The sequence below is a fragment of the Erythrolamprus reginae genome, chromosome Z, assembly GCF_031021105.1.
Source record: "Erythrolamprus reginae isolate rEryReg1 chromosome Z, rEryReg1.hap1, whole genome shotgun sequence".
NCBI lineage: Eukaryota > Metazoa > Chordata > Lepidosauria > Squamata > Dipsadidae > Erythrolamprus > Erythrolamprus reginae.
In genome coordinates this window covers 145,099,848-145,120,378 of record NC_091963.1, presented here as the reverse complement: position 1 = coordinate 145,120,378, position 20,531 = coordinate 145,099,848, and the positions used below count along the sequence as shown (strand labels likewise).

Here is a 20,531-nt window from a genome sequence, read left to right as displayed (position 1 = left end):
TTTCCTAGAAGACAAACAAGATTTGGCTTGGTTTCAGATTCACTTCCTCTCACTGTGTCTCTTGCACAGTAATAAAGTGCTGTGTCTTCTGGCTTGAGGTTGTTCATTTGCAGATACAACAAACTATTGGAATCATCTCTGGAGATAATGAAACGTCCCTTCACATTATTTGGGTAGTAAGTGGAAGGAGATGATCCTGTATTTATGTAGGCCACCCACTCCAGTCCTTTTCCTGGAGCCTGTCTCACCCAACCCATGTAATAGCTGCTGAAGGTGAATCCAGAGGCTTGACAGGAGAGATGAAGACCCTCTCCAGGTCTTCTCACATCCCCTCCAGACTCCTCCAATTTGATCAATTGCACACCTGGAACAAATAATGCTTGTAAAAAAATTGATTCAGGATAATTCAAAATTATTATGTATCATTCCTGCTGAACAAACATAGATTACCTTGGAAAAGGGATAAACAGAGAAGAAACGGAATCATTTTCCACCCTATTTTTTCTTTGTAGACTGATTCAAAGAAATCAGGGGCAAAAAAGCTAATGCTAACTGGGTCAGGGAAACCATACACCAAAGTTATAGAAGAAACTGCCAAAATATTTGCATATGCTACAGGATAAAAGAACTGTCGACCCTGCAGTAACAAACCATATGCATTTTTCTAAACCTTATTTTAATATGCTGTAAAGAGGCAAAGACACAAGGAAACTCCTGCTTAATTATAGAAATAAACCCAAGGTTTAAAGATATCTTTCTTCTCAACCTGCAATCACAAAGATGAGCCAGAAATATTTGCATTTGGTTGGTTGGTTTTATCACTGTGCTCTGCAAATCGTTCTGTCTATCCATTCGTTCATTTGATATTTCAGTTCACTTCTGTACTATTCCATTCTATAAACTTGAGGAGTATAAGAAGCTTATCTAAATGACAAATTCAAGAATTTTAAAAATTAAAAGGACATCTGCTTTCCAACCATCAGAAAATGTATTTTTGTCCCTCTGGGCTCATTTGTTAATTATGTTATTTCTCTCTTATCCCCTTCATTTTTTTTAAAAAAATGGTCACTTTAAATGCCCCCCCCATCAAAGGTATTATATGTGTCAGTCCTAAGGAAATATATAAAATATTATCCTAGGCAGATGGTGCAAAACAATTTTACAAATGAACAGAGTTCATTTCCCACCAATTTTTATTCCCATAGATTTGTGGGATTTGTGGTTCATATAATCAAAACTTCTCTATTTTAGACAGCTGTCCTCCAGTGGCAGAGGATGAAAGAATGAGCCTTATGTAATATTTCCAAGGGTCCCTAGAGAGGAGAAGTTGAGAGAAAAGCATTACTAGTTTGGACCACATTTCTCATTTTTTCCCCTCAAGAGACCATTGGAGAAATTGTACAAGCCAAAAAGGAAATTAAGCCATAGTGCTCCTTGTACAATAGTACCAGGCAGAGTCTTCAGGCTTCACGCTGTTCATCTGGAGATAAACTAGGCTTTGCGAATTGTCCACAGAGATGATGAATCTGCCGTTGACTTTAGGGTTGTACCATTGACTACCTCCTGAACCACTTGTTCCACCCGCCCACTCCAATCCTTTTTTGGGAGCTTGACGGATCCAGTGCATTTCATAGCTTCCCATGGTGAATCCAGATGCCCTACAGGTTAGGCGTAGGGAACCTCCAGGGGCTACAAAACCACCTCCAGTCTCCACCAATTCCATCTGTGAGTGGCAGCCTGCAAGAGAATGATAGAGAGGAGATCAGGGGAAAACTTGAAAAGGAGGGTTTATCCATGATCACATTTGGTCAGGTGAGAGCAACTACCAGAAAGACAGAAGAAGAAGATAAAGAAGAGGCGGAACATCCTAATTGTGAGAGTGATGGGGTCTCTTGAAACTAATGTTTTGATGACTTCTTCTTCAGAGGTGCATTTGAAAGAGCTGCTTTCAAGGATGTGAAAGGCTTCAATCAATTTGCATATTTCCTCTTATTATAAATTTGTGGACCTCATTCTGGAGTTAAAACATGCCTCAAGGTTTCCAAGTTAAGGTTAAGAATGATGCAAAATCAATGGAGGAAGCTGACTGCCACTTAACAACTGCAGTGATTTGCTTAACAACCATGAAAATAATAATGATAATGATAATTATGATGACAACAACAATACTACTACTACTACTACTACTACTACTTCTAATAATAATAATAATAATAATAATAATAATAATAATAATAATAATAATAATAATATTGTAACTCAATGTCGTATGGACAGTTGGCAGAACAAAGCATTGCATGGCCAGTTCTTGGAGAGGATTGAAGGCAAAGTGGATAAAGAAAAGACCTGGTCATGGCTTACAAGTGGAACACTGAAAAAGGAGACAGAACAGGCCATTAGAACAAATGCTGTCAAAGCCAGAATTGAAAAATCAACAGACGATCCAAAGTGCAGACTCTGTAAAGAAACAGATGAAACAATCGATCACATACTCAGCTGCTGCAAAAAGATCGCACAGACTGACTACAAGCACAGACATGATGCTGTGGCATCCCTTTGCTTGCAGCGCTGCTGCGGCATCCTTTTTTGTAAAAATAAATTATTATTTTTACATGAAAAGACCTCCCTTTGAAGGAGCTGGGGGATCCCTCCCATGAAGAGATTCTGGGGACGGAGCTTTGGTGCCACGAACCATTTGGGTTCGGGTTCGGCCGAATTTTGCGCAAAGTTCGTCCGAACTTGCCGAACCCGAACATCATTGGGTTCGCCCATCACTATTTATAAGGAAAGACTGAATGAACTCAATCTGTATGGTCTAGAGCAGCGTTTCCCAACCGGTGTGCCGCGGCACACTAGTGTGCCGCGAGACATCGTCAGGTGTGCCACGGCGAGAGGCGGCGGAGGAGAGTGGGCGGATCGGGTGGGCAATGGGGCAGGGCGGAGAAGCCAGGGGCGCGTTTGGCCGGAGGCACCTACTGCCGCACCTCCCTGCCCCTGCCTCCCCATGGTGCCTCCGGCCAAACGCGCCCCTGGCTTCTCCGCCCTGCCCCATTGCCCGCCCGATCCGCCCAATCTCCTCCGCCGCTGCCACCTCCTGCCTTGGGGCGAGCAATCCGGGAGTCCGGGACTGTGTGGCTTTGCACCATGAAGAGAAAACGGCCGACTTTTCCCTGCTGCCGTTTTCTCTTCATGGCGCAAAGCCACACAGTCCCGGACTCCCGGATCGCTCGCTTCTCCGGTCAGCAAAGCCATCTGCCCAGGAAAGCGCTGTGCTGGCCAGAGAAGCGAGCGATCCGGGAGTCCGGGACTGTGTGGCTTTGCGCCATGAAGAGAAAACGGCAGCAGGGAAAAGTCGGCCGTTTTCTCTTCATGGCGCAAAGCCACACAGTCCCGAACTCCCGGATCGCTCGCTTCTCCGGCCAGCGCGGCGCTTTCCTGGGCAGATGGCTTTGCTGACCGGAGAAGCGAGCAATCCGGGAGTCCGGGACTGTGTGGCTTTGCGCCATGAAGAGAAAACGGCCGACTTTTCCCTGCTGCCGTTTTCTCTTCATGGCACAAAGCCACACAGTCCCGGACTCCCGGATCGCTCACTTCTCCGGTCAGCAAAACCATCTGCCCAGGAAAGCGCCGTGCTGGCCGGAGAAGCAAGCGATCCGGGAGTCCGGGACTGTGTGGCTTTCGGCCGGGCTAACTGGAGGTGGCGTGAGGCCGGGCGCTGGGGACATCTGGGAGGGCGAGGAGGCTGATGGCTGCTGTGCACTCCACTCTCTCTCCGGCTCTCTCTCGCTCTTTCTTTTTCTCTCTGTTGCTGGTGTGGTGAACGAGAGAGAAAGAGAGAGAGAGAAAAAGGAGGGGAGAGAGAATGAGAGAAAGAAAGCAAGAGAAAGAGAGGGAAAGAAAGCAAGAGAGAGAGAGAAAGAAAGGGGGGAAGGAGGGAGAGGGAAAGACATAGAGGGAGGGAAGGAGGGAGAGAGAAAGAGAGCAAAAAAGAGAGGAAGAAAGAAAGAAAGAGGGATGGAGAGAAAGAAGGGAAGGAAGGAAGAGAGAGAAAGAGGGAGGGAGAAATAGAGTGAAATGGAGGAAGAGATTTTTTTTTGGTCCAAACTTTTCTTTAGCCCCCCCCCCCTTCAGTGTTCCCCAGAATTTTGAAAACATGAATAATGTGCCGCGGCTCAAAAAAGGTTGGGAAACACTGGTCTAGAGGACAGAAGGGAAAGGGGGTAACATGATCAAAACATTTAAATTTGTTAAAGGGTTAAATAAAGTTCAGGAGGGAAGTGTTTTTAATAGGAAAGTGAACACAAGAACAAGGGGGCAGAAGCTGAGGTTAGTTGGGGGTAAGATCAGAAGCAATGTGAGAAAATATTATTTGACTGAAAGAGTAGTAGATGCTTGGAACAAACTTCCAGCAGATGTGGTTGCTAAATCCATAGTAACTGAATTTAAACATGCCTGGGATAAACATATATCCATCCTAAGATTTATTTTATTTATTTATTTATTGGATTTGTATGCCGCCCTTCTCCATAGACTTGGGACGGCTGACAACAGTAATAAAAACAGCATGTGACAATCCAATACTAAAACAACTAACCCCCCCCCCTATTATAAAACCAAACATACATACAAACATACCATGCATAAAATTGTAAAGGTTTAGGGGGAAATAATATCTCAGTTCCCCCATGCCTGGCAGCAGAGGTGGGTTTTAAGAAGCTTATGAAAGGCAAGGAGGGTGGGGGCAATTCTAATCTCTGGGGGAAATTGGTTCTAGAGGGCCAGGGCCACCACAGAGAAGGCTCTTCCCCTGGGTCCCGCAAAACAACATTGTTTAGTTGACGGGACCTGGAGAAGGCCCACTCTGTGGGACCTAACTGGTCACTGGGATTCGTGCAGCAGAAGGCGGTCCCTGAGATAATCTGGTCCGGTGCCATGAAGGGCTTTATAGGTCATAACCAACACTTTGAATTGTGACCAGAAACTGATCGGCAACCAATGCAGATTGTGAAGTGTTGGTGTAACATGGGCATATTTGGGAAAGCCCATGATTGCTCTCACAGCTGCATTCTGCACGATCTGAAGTTTCCGAACACTTTTCAAAGATAGCCCCATGTAGAGAGCATTACAGTAGTGGAGCCTCAAGGTGATGAGGGCATGAGTGACTGTGAGCAGTGACTCCCTGTCCAAATAGGGCTGCAACTGGTGCCCAGTCAAGAGATGGTCTTCTAAGCTCAGCTGTGGATCGAGAAGGATGTCCAAGTTGCAGACCTTCTCTGAGGTGGGTAGAGACTCTCCCCCCAGGATGATGGACAGACAGATGGACGTGTCCTATCTATCTATCTATCTATCTATCTATCTATCTATCTATCTATCTATCATCTATCTATCTATCTATCTATCTATCTATCTATCTATCTATCTATCTATCTATCTATCTATCTATCTATCTATCTACACTCAAAATAGAATACCCTACGAGACTAGACTTTCAATCCTGGGCCTAGAAAGTTTAGAACTAAGACACCTTAAATAAGATCTAAGTATTGCTCACAAGATCATATGCTGCAACATCCTGCCTGTCGGCGACTACTTCAGCTTCAACCACAACAACACAAGAGCACACAACAGATTCAAACTTAATATTAACCACTCCAAACTTGACTGTAAAAAATATGACTTCAGTTGTTGAAGCGTGGAACTCATTACCGGACTCCATAGTGTCATCCCCAAAATCCCAACACTTTACCCTTAGATTATCTACGGTTGACCTATCCAGATTCCTAAGAGGTCAGTAAGGGGCAAGTACAAGTGCACTAGAGTGCCTTCCGTCCCCTGTCCTATTGCTCTCCTACATCTCCTATACTTTTCTTCTATTCCTATATCTCTTCTTCTATTCTTTCATTGATATGTTCTATTACTATACCTTCTTTTCTATTATTTCTTAGATATATTTTACTATGAGTATCTCCTCTATAACCTTCATCATATGCCCACTAAAACCCTCATTGTAAATATCTATCTATCTATCTATCTATCTATCTATCTATCTATCTATCTATCTATCTATCTATCTGTATATTTCTATATCATCTATCTATATCTATCTGTATCTATCATCTTTATCATATTTATCATCTCTATCCATTATCTTTCCTCTCTCTCCCCCTCTCCTTCTCTCCATCCCCTCATTGTGCACACAAAGATTTCAGTTCTATTATGTCTGATTCTATATTTGGGTTTGTTCTTGGGACATATTCTTAGAAGATCCCAAACAAATGTTGGAGAGCACAGAGCTTTCAGGAAGACAAAGCAGTTTTTGCTTGTTTTCAGATTCACTTCCTCTCACTGTGTCTCTTGCACAGTAATAAAGTGCTGTGTCTTCAGGCTTGAGGTTGTTAATTTGCAGAAATGACAGACTATTGGAATCATCTCTGGAGATGATGAAGCGTCCCTTCACATTATTTGGGTAGTAAGTGGAAGGAGATGATCCTGTACTTATGCGGGCCACCCATTCCAGTCCTTTTCCTGGAACCTGTCTCACCCACTCCATCCAGTAACTGCTGAAGGTGAATCCAGAGGCTTGGCAGGAAAGATGGAGGGACTCTCCAGGTCTTCTCACAGCCCCTCCAGCCTCCTCCAGTTTGATTAATTCCACCCCTGGAACAAACAATGCATGTAAAAAAAATGTTTTGGGATAATTTAAAGTTATTGTGCATCATTCCTGCTGAACAAACATAGATTACCTTGGAAAATGGATAAACAGAGAAGAAACTGAATCATTTTCTACTCTATTTTCCCTTTGCCTAGACTTATTCAAAGAAATCAGAGGCATAACAGCTAATGCTAACTGTGTCAGGGAAAATATATGGTAAGGCTATAGAGGAAACTGCCAAAATATTTGCATATTTATTTGCAACGAATAAAAGAGCAGGTGACCCTGCAATAACAAAATGTTGTTAAACCAACAAGGACACAAGGAAACATCTGTTTATTTATAGAACTAAATCCTTACTCTTAGTCTGCAGTCAGCAAGATGGGCCAAAAATATTAGCAGTTGGTTAGTTGGTTTTATCACTGTGCTCTGCAAATTTTTTCTGTCAATCTCTTTTCTCTAAGCATTTCATTTTTCTGCAGTAAATTATTTTATGGAATCCGAACAAAATCCCTTATCTTGTACTGACACATTTGCATTGATTGATCAATTTAATTTATATTAAGATCTATATATTTAAGATCTCATACACACACTCTTTATGTTGGGATTGATAATTGAAAGCTCCCTGTGGGGAACTCATCGACTATTACTGCATGTGAATCACCAGTTCTTACCTGAGACATTAACAATCACAAGCCTAGTCCAAAAATCCTCTTTTTATTTCAACAGTTGTGAACTATGTTCATTCACAGCTTGTAATGAGTCCCAAGCAGTTTGTAAATAGTCCGTCAGAAATCTGACACAATCTTTCAAGATAAGACTGATAAGCACCCACCGTTATTTTACTTGACAGATTACCAAAAGCTCAATTTCCAATTACCATATTTTTCAGAGTATAAGATGTACCTTTTTGCCCCTCAAAAGAGGGTGGAAATGTCAGTGCATCTTAGAGTCCAAATGCCACCATTTTTGGGCTCCTGAAGCTCTATATCAGCATCCCATTTTTGTGAAAAATGGGATGCACAGAGGGTTTTGGAAGTCTGCAGAATGCTCCTAGGGGGTGGAGGAAAGCAAAAACACCCCAGTTTTTTTGGAAAAAAATGTCAAAAAAGGGGGCTTTTGCAGGCTTCCAAAACCCTCTCCATGCCCTATTTTTGCAAACAAAAAAGAAAGAAAGAAAGAAAAACACCAGGTGAAAAATGGGCTATTTTTCACAAAAATGAGGGTATTTTGCCTTCTAATTACCCAATCTAGCATGTCTGAAGGAGGAATTCTGGAAGTTGAAGTCTACTAGTCTTAAAGTCAAGTATGAAAATCCCAGGGTTAGAGGTTAGGTGTGCAATAGTCTTTAAACTTGGCAGTTCGTTGGCTATTCCTGAGCTAGCATGACTGGAGGAAGAATTCTTGAAGTCTACTAGTCTTACAGCTGTCGAGTTTGAAGACCGCAGGTTAGGCATGCAAGGGTCTGGGAGTTGAAGTCCACAAGTTTTAAAGCTGTCAAGTTTGAAGTTTCTAAAAGGTGTACATGGTTGTAAAAAGTATTCTGCTACAAATGTATTTTATTAAATAATACATTACTACACCAATTGGTTCAGAATACTTTTTTCCTTGTTTTCCTCCTCTAAAATCTAGGTGTGTCTTTTGCTCTGGTGCATCTTATACTCTAAAATACCTGTGCTTGATTATTTTCTTTGTTTAATTCATCCAATTTGGCTTGGAATATTTTCCGTCGCTCTCTAATTCATTTCAACAGTTATTGTAAAGCTGTATGAATACTTCACAAAATCTTGATAGGATTGACTGGATAGCATCATGATTAATATCTTCCCCTGATTTCTTTGGGATTTTTTTTTAAACTAAAAGACATTTCAACATGGAGATCTTAAATTTTCTGAGATAGAAGCATGTGTTAAAAAAACACCCATTGTCTCAAATCAACGGGAAGAACATGGCAGGCATGTAATGATATCGACATGGGTGAAAAAACAACAGCTGTTGATTCCTTTAAAAAAAAGCTTTCTTTTCTTGGTTCATCTGATTTGGCTTCAGATTTTTTCAAGTCAGTCTTTAATTCATTCAACAGTTATTTACTGCCCCCTTTAGAGTAATTTTTGTCAAAATTTGTCAGAGTCAATATTTGTGCCTTGTTCTGTTTCTCTGTGTTCCTAGAGCTGTATATTTTTCCTTTAAACAATCCATTTTAATGTAGAAGTTGGAGCCACTTTTAAAGGCTGCAAATCTGAATGTCAGAAGAATAAAAATGATATGCAAGGAGCAAAGGCGGGTTCCTGCTGGTTCGGCTCAGTTCTTTAGATCTGGTAGCTCTGACTCAAAGCCGAGAGCATACCAGTTCTCTGTATTCATGAAAGTGGTCCCGCCCACTTGCCCCTCGGTTATACTGATCTTTATTTCTGCTTCCGAAGCTCAGCTGGTCAGGGTTGCAGATTGAATTGCTGCTCTGAAGCTGTTTTCGGTGTTCTTTGTCTAGTTTGCAGCACAGAAAGTGTTGTTTTGTTAGTACTAAGCATTTCCAAATGATCATTTCTGGGAAGAGAGAGGCACATGTGTGTGAGCAAATCCAGCTCACACACACAAAACGTGCACATCCATCACAGTGCAAAATGCCTATGCAGGGGTGTGGTAGCTCATATTTTTCTGCCGTCAGACTTCTATGTTTCTATGTTTCTATATGCCATTCCAATCCTTTTCCAGGTTTCTGCCTATTCTGTTCCATAAAATAGTTATTGATATAAGAACCAATGGCAGTACATGCTAATGACATGATTGCTCTGGGTGTTTTCACCAGTTGGCCTGAGTGCATAAGAACTATTTGTGCAAAACTACCTTGTTGGAAAAAAATAAATAGAAATGAAAAGGTTGGATGGGACCTTTGCTTAGGTCCCATTAGGTTCCATTATTATCTAATGGAATTAAATGCCATTATCCGAAAACACTGAAATTTTAAACCCAACACACGTGAGAATGTGCCCACTGCAATATATTTGGTAAGTTTTTACTCTATTTTCCTTTATATGCACAATTTGTATGACTTTTAGCTTAAAATGTTGACGTGATAGCGAACATACTGTTGTTGACTCTGCTCACCAATAGGCAGAATCCTTTTTTAAATTTTATTTTTATTTACATATATAGACAAATCTACAAAGACATTACAAACACTTGAAGTTAAAAAACATAATAGGAAGCAGGAAATCCTTTTTTTCAATCAGCTTTCATTTTACTTTTAGCACCTTTCTCCTGGATTGGAACTGGATCAGATTTTTCTTCCAACAACAGTAAAAAATCACTATTTTTCTCCATCATCTTCCTCCACTCTTTAATTTTGTCTCTTTTTAAAACTTTATTAACCTCCTTCTCGCATTAATCCCAGCAATACTAAACTTTGGATCAAAAATATGGATCAAAGTTTGGCAATATTGTAACATTTTTTTTCTTTTCTGCAAAGCTGCTAATGTTGCAGTTTGTTTTATGAGATGTGGTATCATTCTGCACTTCTGAGGCACAAGCTGCAAATTTCAGTCCTGTACACTATTTTCAGGAAGACAGGTTGAAAGGAAAGAGCTCCTCTCAAATAATAGAACAGAATAGAACAGAACAGAATAGAATAGAATAGAATATCGCCGGCCGACTCACCGGCTTCCCGGCGCTTTTGCTGGAGGGCCGGCAGACTCGGGCCCTCCCGATGGCGGCCGCCATCTTGGTTTCGGCCGAAATCTCGCGAGGCGAGATTTCGGCCGAGAATGCCCTGCCCACGTGGCTGGGCATGACGTCGGGTCCGGGCGGGGCCTGCTGGCCCTATTTAAGGGACAGCAGGCCGGGAAGAGAGCCTTTTCGCCCGGACCTGGTGCCTGAGCAGACACCCACCCGCCCTTCCCTATTTTGCAGTGTGCTTCGGGGTCGCCTGCGGGGGCCGAATGGGAATTTTTTGCAGCCTCGCCCATTAGGCCAGGCTGTTTTTTCGCCCATTCCACACTGGGGAGATGGATGGGCGGTTAGGGGGTGTTGGCATTTAATTAGGTTAATTGGCTTACCTCTGGTCATTGGGTAGGCAGGTTAGGGGCGGAAATCTGGGTGGTTTCAGCAACTGCGCGTTCTCCCTTGGGCATCTTTGGGGATGATTGACAGGTTCTCTCCAAGACCATGGTGGGTGCTACCTGCGCACTTGGGGGGAACCTGTCTTTGGGTCCCGCTATTGAAGTCCCAGGGTAGGGGTGAGCCGGCGGGACCCCCCTCATGCGAGTGTATGGCAGGGTCTCAGGTGAGGGAGAGGTCCCTCACCTGGACCAGCATCGATTACGCCCATAGTTGCCCAGGAATGTTGACCTTTTACGTCATTTCCGCCCCGGAAGTGTTTGTTTGACCCTGCAGGTCCATTTGGTTCCGGGTCATAGTTAAGTATGTTGATTATGCAAATTATGCTAATTTATGCTAATTTAATTAATAAATTATGCAAATTTATTATAATAAAAATGACCCAAGTTTAAATCCAGCTCTGGTGTCCGAGTCGTTACTCCGTCTCTTCAGCAATAGAATTCTTTATCCCAAGTGCGATTGGACACACAAGGAATGTATGTTTGGTGCATATTATATTAATGTACATAAAAGAAAATATACATTGGTCAAGAATCATGAGGTGTACCTAGAAGCCAAGAGTAACATACTTGCCCTGTTTCAAGTTTGTAGACTTTACAGTTCTGGAGATTTTGTAATAACTGAGTGGTTTTTGGCTTTTATATAGAATATGTTAATCTGGAGAGAGCAGCTTCTTACAGAAAGAAGCCATAAATTGCAGCCTCTGTCTCTCAATTTCTTCCCCCAAGGGACCACTGGAGAAAATGTATAGACTACAAGGAAAAATCAGTCACTGTGTGCCTTACACAGTGATACAAGGCAGAGTCTTCAGCTTTTAAGCTGTTCATCTGGAGATAAACTGAATTTTGTGCATTGTCCTTTGAGATGGTGAATCTGCCATTGAATTTGGGATCATACCATTTATTACTTCCTGAAGTATCCAGTCCAGCCACCCACTCCAGTTCTTTCTCTGCAGGCTGACGGAACCAGTGTATATGATAGCTTGTGAATGTGAATCCAGATGTTTTACATCTTAGGCGTAGGGTGCCTCCAGGGACTACAACACCCCCTCCGGTCTCCACCAACTGGACCTGTGAGTGGCAGCCTGAGAAGGAATGATTAAAAAATGAGATATGCCAAAAACTGGAAAAGCACCGTTGACCAATTGTCATTTTTTTTGTTATAAGCGGACATCTACCTGAAAGACTGAGAAAGAAAACAACAAAGATGCAAAACATAATTGTGTCAATGCTGGCGTCTCTTGGAACTAAGTTCTTGACTTCCTCTACAGAATAGTGTTTCCAAGAACTGCACTTAAGGGTGGGAAAGAATCGAACCAATTTGCATAGTCCCTATGTTATAAGAACACACACCTTCCATCCACACTATAAATTCATCTCAGGGTGGCAATCATATAGTACTTTTCTCAGATTAAGATTTTAGGAATTGAAAACGTTTAATTTTTAGCCAGTTGGTGATTGGGAGATGTTAAAAAGTCATGAGATACAGAATCCTTATAGCAAATGTTCAGTATAAATGTAAGTTAAATCGGATGACTTTTACTATTTCTTTCAAAACACTTTAAAAAAACATTTGTCACTTATCCACCCAGGTAATTCTTTACTATTAGATGAAAACACAAGACTGAGCTTCAGATAGGTGTATAAAGTCAGCTTTGTATTTTTTAAAACCATGTTTCTAGTACACATTCTGCTGCTAAGGAAACCAAACTCCTCTTGGCTTTGATTTTTGAAAGCCTGTGTTGATTTTGGGTCCATGTTCGTGTGTCACCTGCTCAAAGTTGACTTAGTATTTCATCCTTCTGAGGTCAGTAAAACGAGGACCCAGATTGTTGGAAACTATATGTAAACCCTGTAAACAGCTTAGAAGGGGCTGTAAGGCACTGTGTCTGAAGTTTCCTAAAGAAATTCCTAATTAATTCATGAGCCCCGAGCCAAGCTTCAAAAGACATATAGTCATTTATTAGGAGTGGCAGCCACTGTGAAGCAGTATATAAGTCTAAGTACTATTGTATGTTGCTTTCCAAATATCTGCTTCAGTAAAAACAGATTTTTACCTTTTGTGAGTTTAAGACATTTAAAATCCCCCCCCCCCCAGGTATTGTTGAAAAAAAATGCTCAGAAGAAATTCAGTTCCAAGTGGGGAGAAAGACACTGGAAACATGGAAGGTGTCTGGAAAGATGGTTTAATAGTGGACAGGATCACATGGTCTGAGGTCTTTGACAATGGATGATATAGCAGAGGGGGGGGCAGAGGGATGGAGTGAGAGAGAGAATGAGAGAGAGAGATATATATTTATAACCTCTCTTGGGCTTAGAGCTTCCTGTTGCTGTGAAAGAGCGGTGCAAAGAGGTAACTTTGTAGACTGTCATGAGTCCCAGGGTTGGTTGAATCTTGCTGGGTGATGATGTAATGAAGAAACATTTGTTCTGATAGAGCGGTGGGCAATTCCTATTATAGCTGAATGGCTTTGCCTGGTTTAACTCTTGAGTAAGGGCTAATCTTATCATGTCCTAAGGGTGAAGTCAGTAGTAAGTTCTAAAAATCCCCACAGGCACTACCAGTTCTTAGAATCACAGCAAACAGAGAGCAACCACTAGTGAACATCTTCTGTTTTGTAGATAACCTGGCCCAGCCTTTCGTCCTGTAGACAGGTTGACACCAAAATATCTGCCAGGGAGGGGGGGATTGAATCTCTGAGTTTATGTCTTTAGAAACACTTTTCTCCTTTAGGGAAAATATAATATTCCACCTTTTTAATATTTTCTGAAATATTTCATTTTTCTAGGAGAGGGGTGCTAAAATCCTACAATATGATACACAGGTTTTATAAATTCATCAAACCTTTTGAGGAGCGAATTTAAGTAGAAATTGCATAATGATCCTTTTTCTATTGGCCTCTTTCCTCCTCCCCAGTGCCAGCATTCTCCTCCTCTCTGTAATCTCATCTGGATATTCAGTGAAGCTGATACATACACAATAAAAAGACACAGAGAGAATAGTTTTCTGACTATTTCAATTCAAGTTAGTAAAATACAAATTCCTTGTGATGAAGATTCAGGAAAATATAGTCCAGCGTAGTTTCACCACCCAGAAACCATATTTGCTGTGTTTCCATATAGAAATTATAATTAAATAATTATATTTAATGAAATAATAATAATAATTATTATTATTATTTATTAGATTTGTATACCGCCCCTCTCCGTAGACTCAAAAATCAAAAAGAAAAGAGAGAGAATAGATAAAATCTAGCAGGGGGTTGAAATAAATCAGTCCATCAATTAACACTTAAAAATAAAAAGAAAGAGACTCCCAACTTTCATTGCCAATACTATCAAATGGCAAAAGTGAAAGCCACTAAAAACTCTGAAATAAGCAGTTTAAAAAAGAGTTTGCATTAAAATCTCTATTTTCTTCTATCATTCTTTATCTGCCCATCAAATTTTCCTCCCTGCCTTTGAGCTATTATGTGTTTTCAGCATTACTGGATCTTTCTCCACCATGGAAGGGAATGAAGTCTCTTGGATGGGATTCAACATTGTTTGAAAGTATTCCATTTTGCACTGCTCAATGTCTGTTTCCATTTAACCTTTTAAAATTTCCACTGTTTTAATCAGTTCTTTGAATCTTTGAATCTGGTCCTAATGCATTTCAGTATTTGAAGCTCCAGTGCCCTCTTCTGACTTGTAAATGAAAATAATTTTTTTCTTTTGGAAAGACATTTTGGTAATGACTCGTGAATTGTCCATTTTCATTTTCATAGAAAAGGAAAAACCTTCTGTAACAAGATTAATGGGGGTCAATGCTGCCCTGAGTTGGTTGAGAAGTTTGGCATATAAATCTAATTAATTAATTAGTTAGTTAAATAAATAAATACATAAACAAACAAACAAACAAACAAACACACACACACACACACATACACACTGTGGTGACTGATATAGCTTTGATCTGTCCTTTATTAATAGTCTCTTCCCATCAGCATTCACCCTGCCAAAACCAAACCTTGTCTTCAAACTATGGGTGAAGATTTATTTTTACTTATTTTCTTTACTTACCTACTTTACTTATTTTCACTCATGTTTTCTTCCTGCGATTCTGATGATTTTGTGGTCTGTTGTACAAGAACTTATCCCTCTTTGACAGCTGAACTCCTGAGCCAGAGGCTGCTAGGTTGAACCTTGAGCAATACTTTTCTGACTGCTTTAAAGAAGCTGTGAGTTTTGTCCTCTGCTTGTCAATTTCTCCTCCTAAGGGACTACTGGAGAAAATATACAAGCTGGAAGGAAGATTGTGTCACTGTGTACCTTGCACAATAATACAAGGCAGAGTCTTCAGCCTTCACATTATTCATCTGGAGATAAAGAGCAGTTTGGTGATTGTTCCTGGAGATGGTGAATCTTCTGTTGACTTTGGGATTGTACCATTGGCCAGCTCCATTAGGATTAATACTTGCCACCCATTCTAGTACATTTTCATGAGTTTCACGGAACCAGGCCATGCTATGGTCTCCAAAGTTGAATCCAGATGCTTTACAGGATAGTCGGAGTGACCCTCCTGGAGCTATAGCACTTCCTCCAGTCTCCACCAACTGAACCTCTGATTGACAGCCTGGGAAGGAAAGACAAAGAGGTAAAATAGGGAAAACATGAAAAAAAAATCTTATAAATTGTTGTTTTTGCTCATTAGAGAACAATGACCTGAGAGACTGAGGAAGAAGATAAAGACAACACAAAACATAATTGAGTCAGTTCTGGTGTCTTTTGCAGCTTATTTCTTGACTTCTTCTGCAGAGTGGGGTTTCCAAGAACTTCACTTAAAGGTGTGAAAGAATTAAACCAATTTGCATAGTCCCCATATTATAAGAACACATCTCTTCCATCCACACTATAAATTTATCCCATGCTGGCAATCATGTAGTACTTTCCTAAGACCAGGAATTTAGGAATAGAAAATGTTAATTTTCAGTCAGTAGATTGAGGGATTGTAATTTCACTCTCAAAGACAAGAGAAGTAAATATACCATAAGAAAATGATCACCAAGGCAGAAATATGAGATAAATTTTGATTTTCCACAATAAGAAGTAGTTAAGAAAAAAAAGGAAATTTCCCATCAGAAGTTTTAAAAAATGCACTTTAAAAAGTAGTAAAATACAGAATCTTTATAGCAAAGATCCAGTATAAATATAAGTTAAATTGGATGACTTTTACTATTTCCTTTAAAATCCTTTAAAAAAAACACTAATTATCATTTATTGTATCCACCCAGAGAATTATTTACTATAGTATGAAAATGCAGGATTGAGTTTTGGAACAGTATGAAAGAATTTAACCAATTTGCATCATCACCATATTATAAAAACACACTCCTTCCATTCACACATTTATCCCATGGTGGCAATCATATACTACTTTCCTGAGACCAGGATTTTAGGAATAGATTTTTTAAAAATTTCAGTCAGTTGACTGGGGGATTGTGGTTTCCTTCTCAAAGATAAGAGCAGTAAATATACCATAAGAGAATAGAATAGAATTCTTTATTGGCTGAGAGTGATTGAACATACAACAAGGAATTTCTTGTTGGCACATGTGCTCTCAGTGTACATAAAAGAAAATATACATTTGTCAAGAATCATATACTACTTTCCTGAAGGAAGCTAATTGGATCTGTTCGAGAATCGGTTACAATCATGACTAGAGAAACCAGAAATAGATCACAGCAGCTGCTCATGAATAGGGGCATACAGCAAGAGCATGGATTAGTGAAAGTGCCTAATCGACATTCTTCTTTTGAAGAGCTTTAAAGGCTGTTAAAGATGGAGTTTGGAGCAGATCAGATTTGGTGTTTATTTGGATTATGGTGTATTTTTGCTTTCCCTTCGAAATTGTCCCTTTTGCCTTTGAGGAAATGACATGTCATCTTGGGGGTGTCATGTGGCTGTCGTCTGGCTTTGGGAGCTGATTTGCCATCTTGGAATTGTGCTTTTGGATTTTCAAATAAAAAGACAAACTTTACAAACAAACACAAAGAACCCCCAAACCAAACATATAACATAAAAAGGAGCTACAATCGCTCCGCTCAAAATAGAAGTCTTCATAATCCAAATAGGAAAAACTATTGTTACTTAGATCAATCCAGAGTAATAAGAAATATCTATTACTTTCTTAATGAGCAACTAGAAGCCAAGATGAACATATGTGCCATGTTTCAAGCTTGTAGGCTTTATAGTTCTGGAGATTTCATGATGATTGAGTGGTATTTGGTACAGAATATTTTAATCTGGGGAGGGACACTTCCTACAGAAATAACTGTCAGTTGCAGCCTCTGTCTCTAAATGTCTTCCCCCAAGAGACCACTGGGGAAATTGTACAAGCTGAAAGGAAGAATCAGTCACTGTGTACCTAGTACAGTGATACAATGCAGAGTCTTCAGCCTTTAAGCTGTTCATCTGGAGATAAACTGAATTTTGTGAATTGTCCCTGGAGATGGTGAATCTTCCGGTGACTTTGGGGTTGTACCATTTGGTACTTCCTGAAGTATCTACTCCAGCCACCCACTCCAGTGCTTTCTCTGGAGCCTGACGGATCCAATGTATATTATAACTTGCGAAGGTAAATCCAGATGCTTTGCAGGTTAAGTGGAGGGTACCTCCAGGGGCTGCAACTCCTCCTCCATTCTCCACAATCTGAACCTGAGATTCACAGTCTGGAGGGGGGGAGAGAGAGATAAAGAAGGTTTCAGAAGAAAAATAGAAAAGGAGAGTTTACCAATGGTCATTTTTGGTTGAAGATAATATCTACCTGAAAAACTGAGAAGGAAAATAAAGAAGATGTAAAACATAATTGGGAAAGGTGCTAGTGTCTCTTCACAATAAGTTCTTGACTTTCTCTGCAAAGGGAAGTTCAGGCTGCATTTAAAGATGTGAAATAAACCAACTAATTTGCATAGTCCCCATTTTATAAGAACATGCTCCTTTCTTTTGGACTCTAAATTCATTCCACAGTTTCAAGCATACAGTACTCTTCTGTGACCAGGATTTTAAGAATAGAGAATTTTTAATTTTTTAGTTAGTTGATTGGAGATTAGTGACTTTTATAAAAATGGAGCAATACTGGACATGCAGCTAATATTACATTTCAGTATTTGATACTAGTCCCACTGTGCTACATTTAATAAAGAAACTTGCACTGCAGTTCAGGATATATTTAAAAGGCTACAGGTTTATTTATCATGTTCCCAAAGAAGCTGACAATCGTAAGATTTCTAGGGTCTCTTTCTTTTCAGGTGCAGATGCCCTCACAACAATTTAAAACCCCTTCATTCATTCCAGAGAAATTAATTTTGTTTTTTGCACCACCACTCTTTTAGTTCCTTGTGTTAATGAAGAAGATAAAAAAGCAATGTATTTCTCAATAAAAACTTCCAGTGTTGGAGCATTCACAACTTCTGGAGGCAAGCTCTTCCACGGATTAATTGTTCTAACTATCAGGAAATTTCTCCTTAATTTTAAGTTGCTTCTCTCCTTGTTTAGTTTCCACCCATTGCTTCTTGTTCTACCCTCAAGTGTCCTGGAGAATATCTTAATCATAGTTAATTGTTAATATTTAAAGGACCACATACTTCCCAGAGACCAATTAGAGCACACAGAGTCGCCCTCCTCCAGTCCTATGAGCTAAACAATGCAGGTTGGCAGGGCCGCAGGGGAGGACCTTCTCTGTTGCTGCCCCAACTTTATGGAACCAACTAAACCCTGAGTTCCGCATGGCCCCCAACCTGCTGGCTTTCCATAAGGCCACGAAGACCTGGCTATGCCGGCAGGCCTGAGGGCCCTAAATCAACAACTAGCTAAATTGGTATGAATGATTAGCATGTATGCTGTTGCATTGTCATTAGTTTTAATTAGGATTTTAGATATTAGTTCCTTTTTCATAACTTCTTTTTATTGTTGCTCTTATTGTAATTTTATACTGTTGTAAGCCACCCTGAGTCCTTCGGGATTGGGCAGCATAGAAGTCAAATTAAATAAATAAATAAAATAAATAAATAAATACATGTAAAAATCAGAAGGATTAATGATATTTTGTAAAATAGTGGCCTTTTATAAGTTGCAGATGAAAAAGAAATTGGAAATTAGTTTTGAAATATCTGAAATAAAGCATGATAAGTCCACATAATCCATATATTCTTTCCATCAGTGGAATTCAAAGTTAATTAACTATGATTATATAGTGTAAAATCCTCTTTGAAATATATATTGGATTCCTTTCATTTTATCCTCAAGATGCTTTTGATATTCAGGCTTACATGAACACAAAGGCAAATTCAAGAAAATTTATATCATCTTCTTGTGCCGAGGTGGCACAGTGGTTAGGGTGTAGCACTGAAGGCTACTTCAGCTAACTGCTAGCTGTAGTTCAGCAGTTCAAATCTCACCACCGGCTCAAGGTTGACTCAGGCTTCCTATCTTCCAAGATGGGTAAAATGAGAACCCAGATTTTGAGGGGAAATATGCTGATTCTGTAAACTGCTTAGAGAGGGCTGTAAAAGCACTATGAAGTAGTGTATACAGTAAGTCTAAATGCTAAATGCTATCATTGTCTTTCCTTCAAATAGTAGTCTTGATATGAACTTCTCTTCATAGAGGTGGTCCACCCTCACCAACACCCAAACCCTGCCTTCAAAATATGAGTGGATATTGGCTTATTTTCCACCCAATTTTCCTTCCTGTGATTCTTGTGGGTTTGGTGTTTTGTTTTATGAGAACATCTTTTCTGACAGTTTAGTTACCGTATAGTGTTGGAAGGGACATTGGAGGTCTTCTAATCCAACCACCTGCTCAAGCAGGAGGCCCTCTACCATATCAAACAAATAGTTATTTACTCTCTTTGTAGAAACCTATAGCGATGGAGCACCCACAACTTCTGGAGGCAAGCTGTTAGTAATTGGTTAATTGTTCTCACTGAAAGAAAGTATTTTACAAGGCTCAACCCAGCAGTCCATTGTTTCTCACATCTGAGACAGTGATTGCTAGGTTAAGCCTTGTAAAATATTTTCTTGGGTGCCTTAAGAAGAGAAACTGGTAGGAAGAAATTATGAGTTGGGCCTCTTCCTCTTTATTTCTTCTCTCAAGGGATTACTGGGGAAATTGTAAAAGCAAGAGGGAAACTGAATCACCGTGTCCCTTCCACAACGATACAAGCCAGAATCTTCTGCCTTCAAGCTGTTCATCTGAAGATAAATTGAGCTGTGGGAATTATCCCTGGAGACAGTGAACCTTCTGGCGACTTTAGGGTTATATGATTGATAACCTCCTGAACTACTCACTCCAGCCACCCATTCCAATCTGTTCTCTGGAGTTTGACGGAACCAGTGCATGTCACAGCATGTGAAGGTATATCCGGAGGCCTTACAAGTTAGGCGCAAGGATCCTCCCAGAGATACAATGTTCCCTCCAGTCTCCATCAACTGAACCTGTGAGTGGCAGCCTGTAAAGGAAACATAATGAAGAGATCAGAGAAGAAAAACTTGAAAAAGGAAAGTTTATCCATTGCCATTTTTGGTTAGGAGCGACCAACTCACTGCACCTGAAAGACTGAGGAAAAAGAGAAAGAAGATGCAAAACTCCATAACTTTGAAAGTGATGGTGTCCCTTGAAGCTAACCTGTATTCCCAAAAGCTGTGTTTAAGGCTCTGAAAGTCTTCAACCTATTTGCATAATTCTGATATTTTAAATTTACAGAGCTACATCTGACATTAATA

The 20,531-nt window shown here is 40.2% G+C and overlaps 1 protein-coding gene across 1 annotated transcript in view; it reads right to left on the bottom strand.

Moving 5' to 3' along the window:
- The window catches only part of LOC139154299 (uncharacterized), a 1,065,525-nt gene extending 1,049,963 nt beyond the window's left edge, over positions 1–15,562 (bottom strand). The window contains exons 1-2 of the mRNA XM_070728717.1: positions 15,472–15,562; positions 15,079–15,382 (exon numbers count right to left, since the gene is read on the bottom strand). Of these exons, the coding sequence (XP_070584818.1) occupies positions 15,079–15,382; positions 15,472–15,511 (344 nt within the window). The 5' untranslated portion in view covers positions 15,512–15,562. The remainder of the gene's footprint in view (positions 1–15,078; positions 15,383–15,471) is intronic.
- Between the last annotated feature and the right edge of the window lie 4,969 nt (positions 15,563–20,531).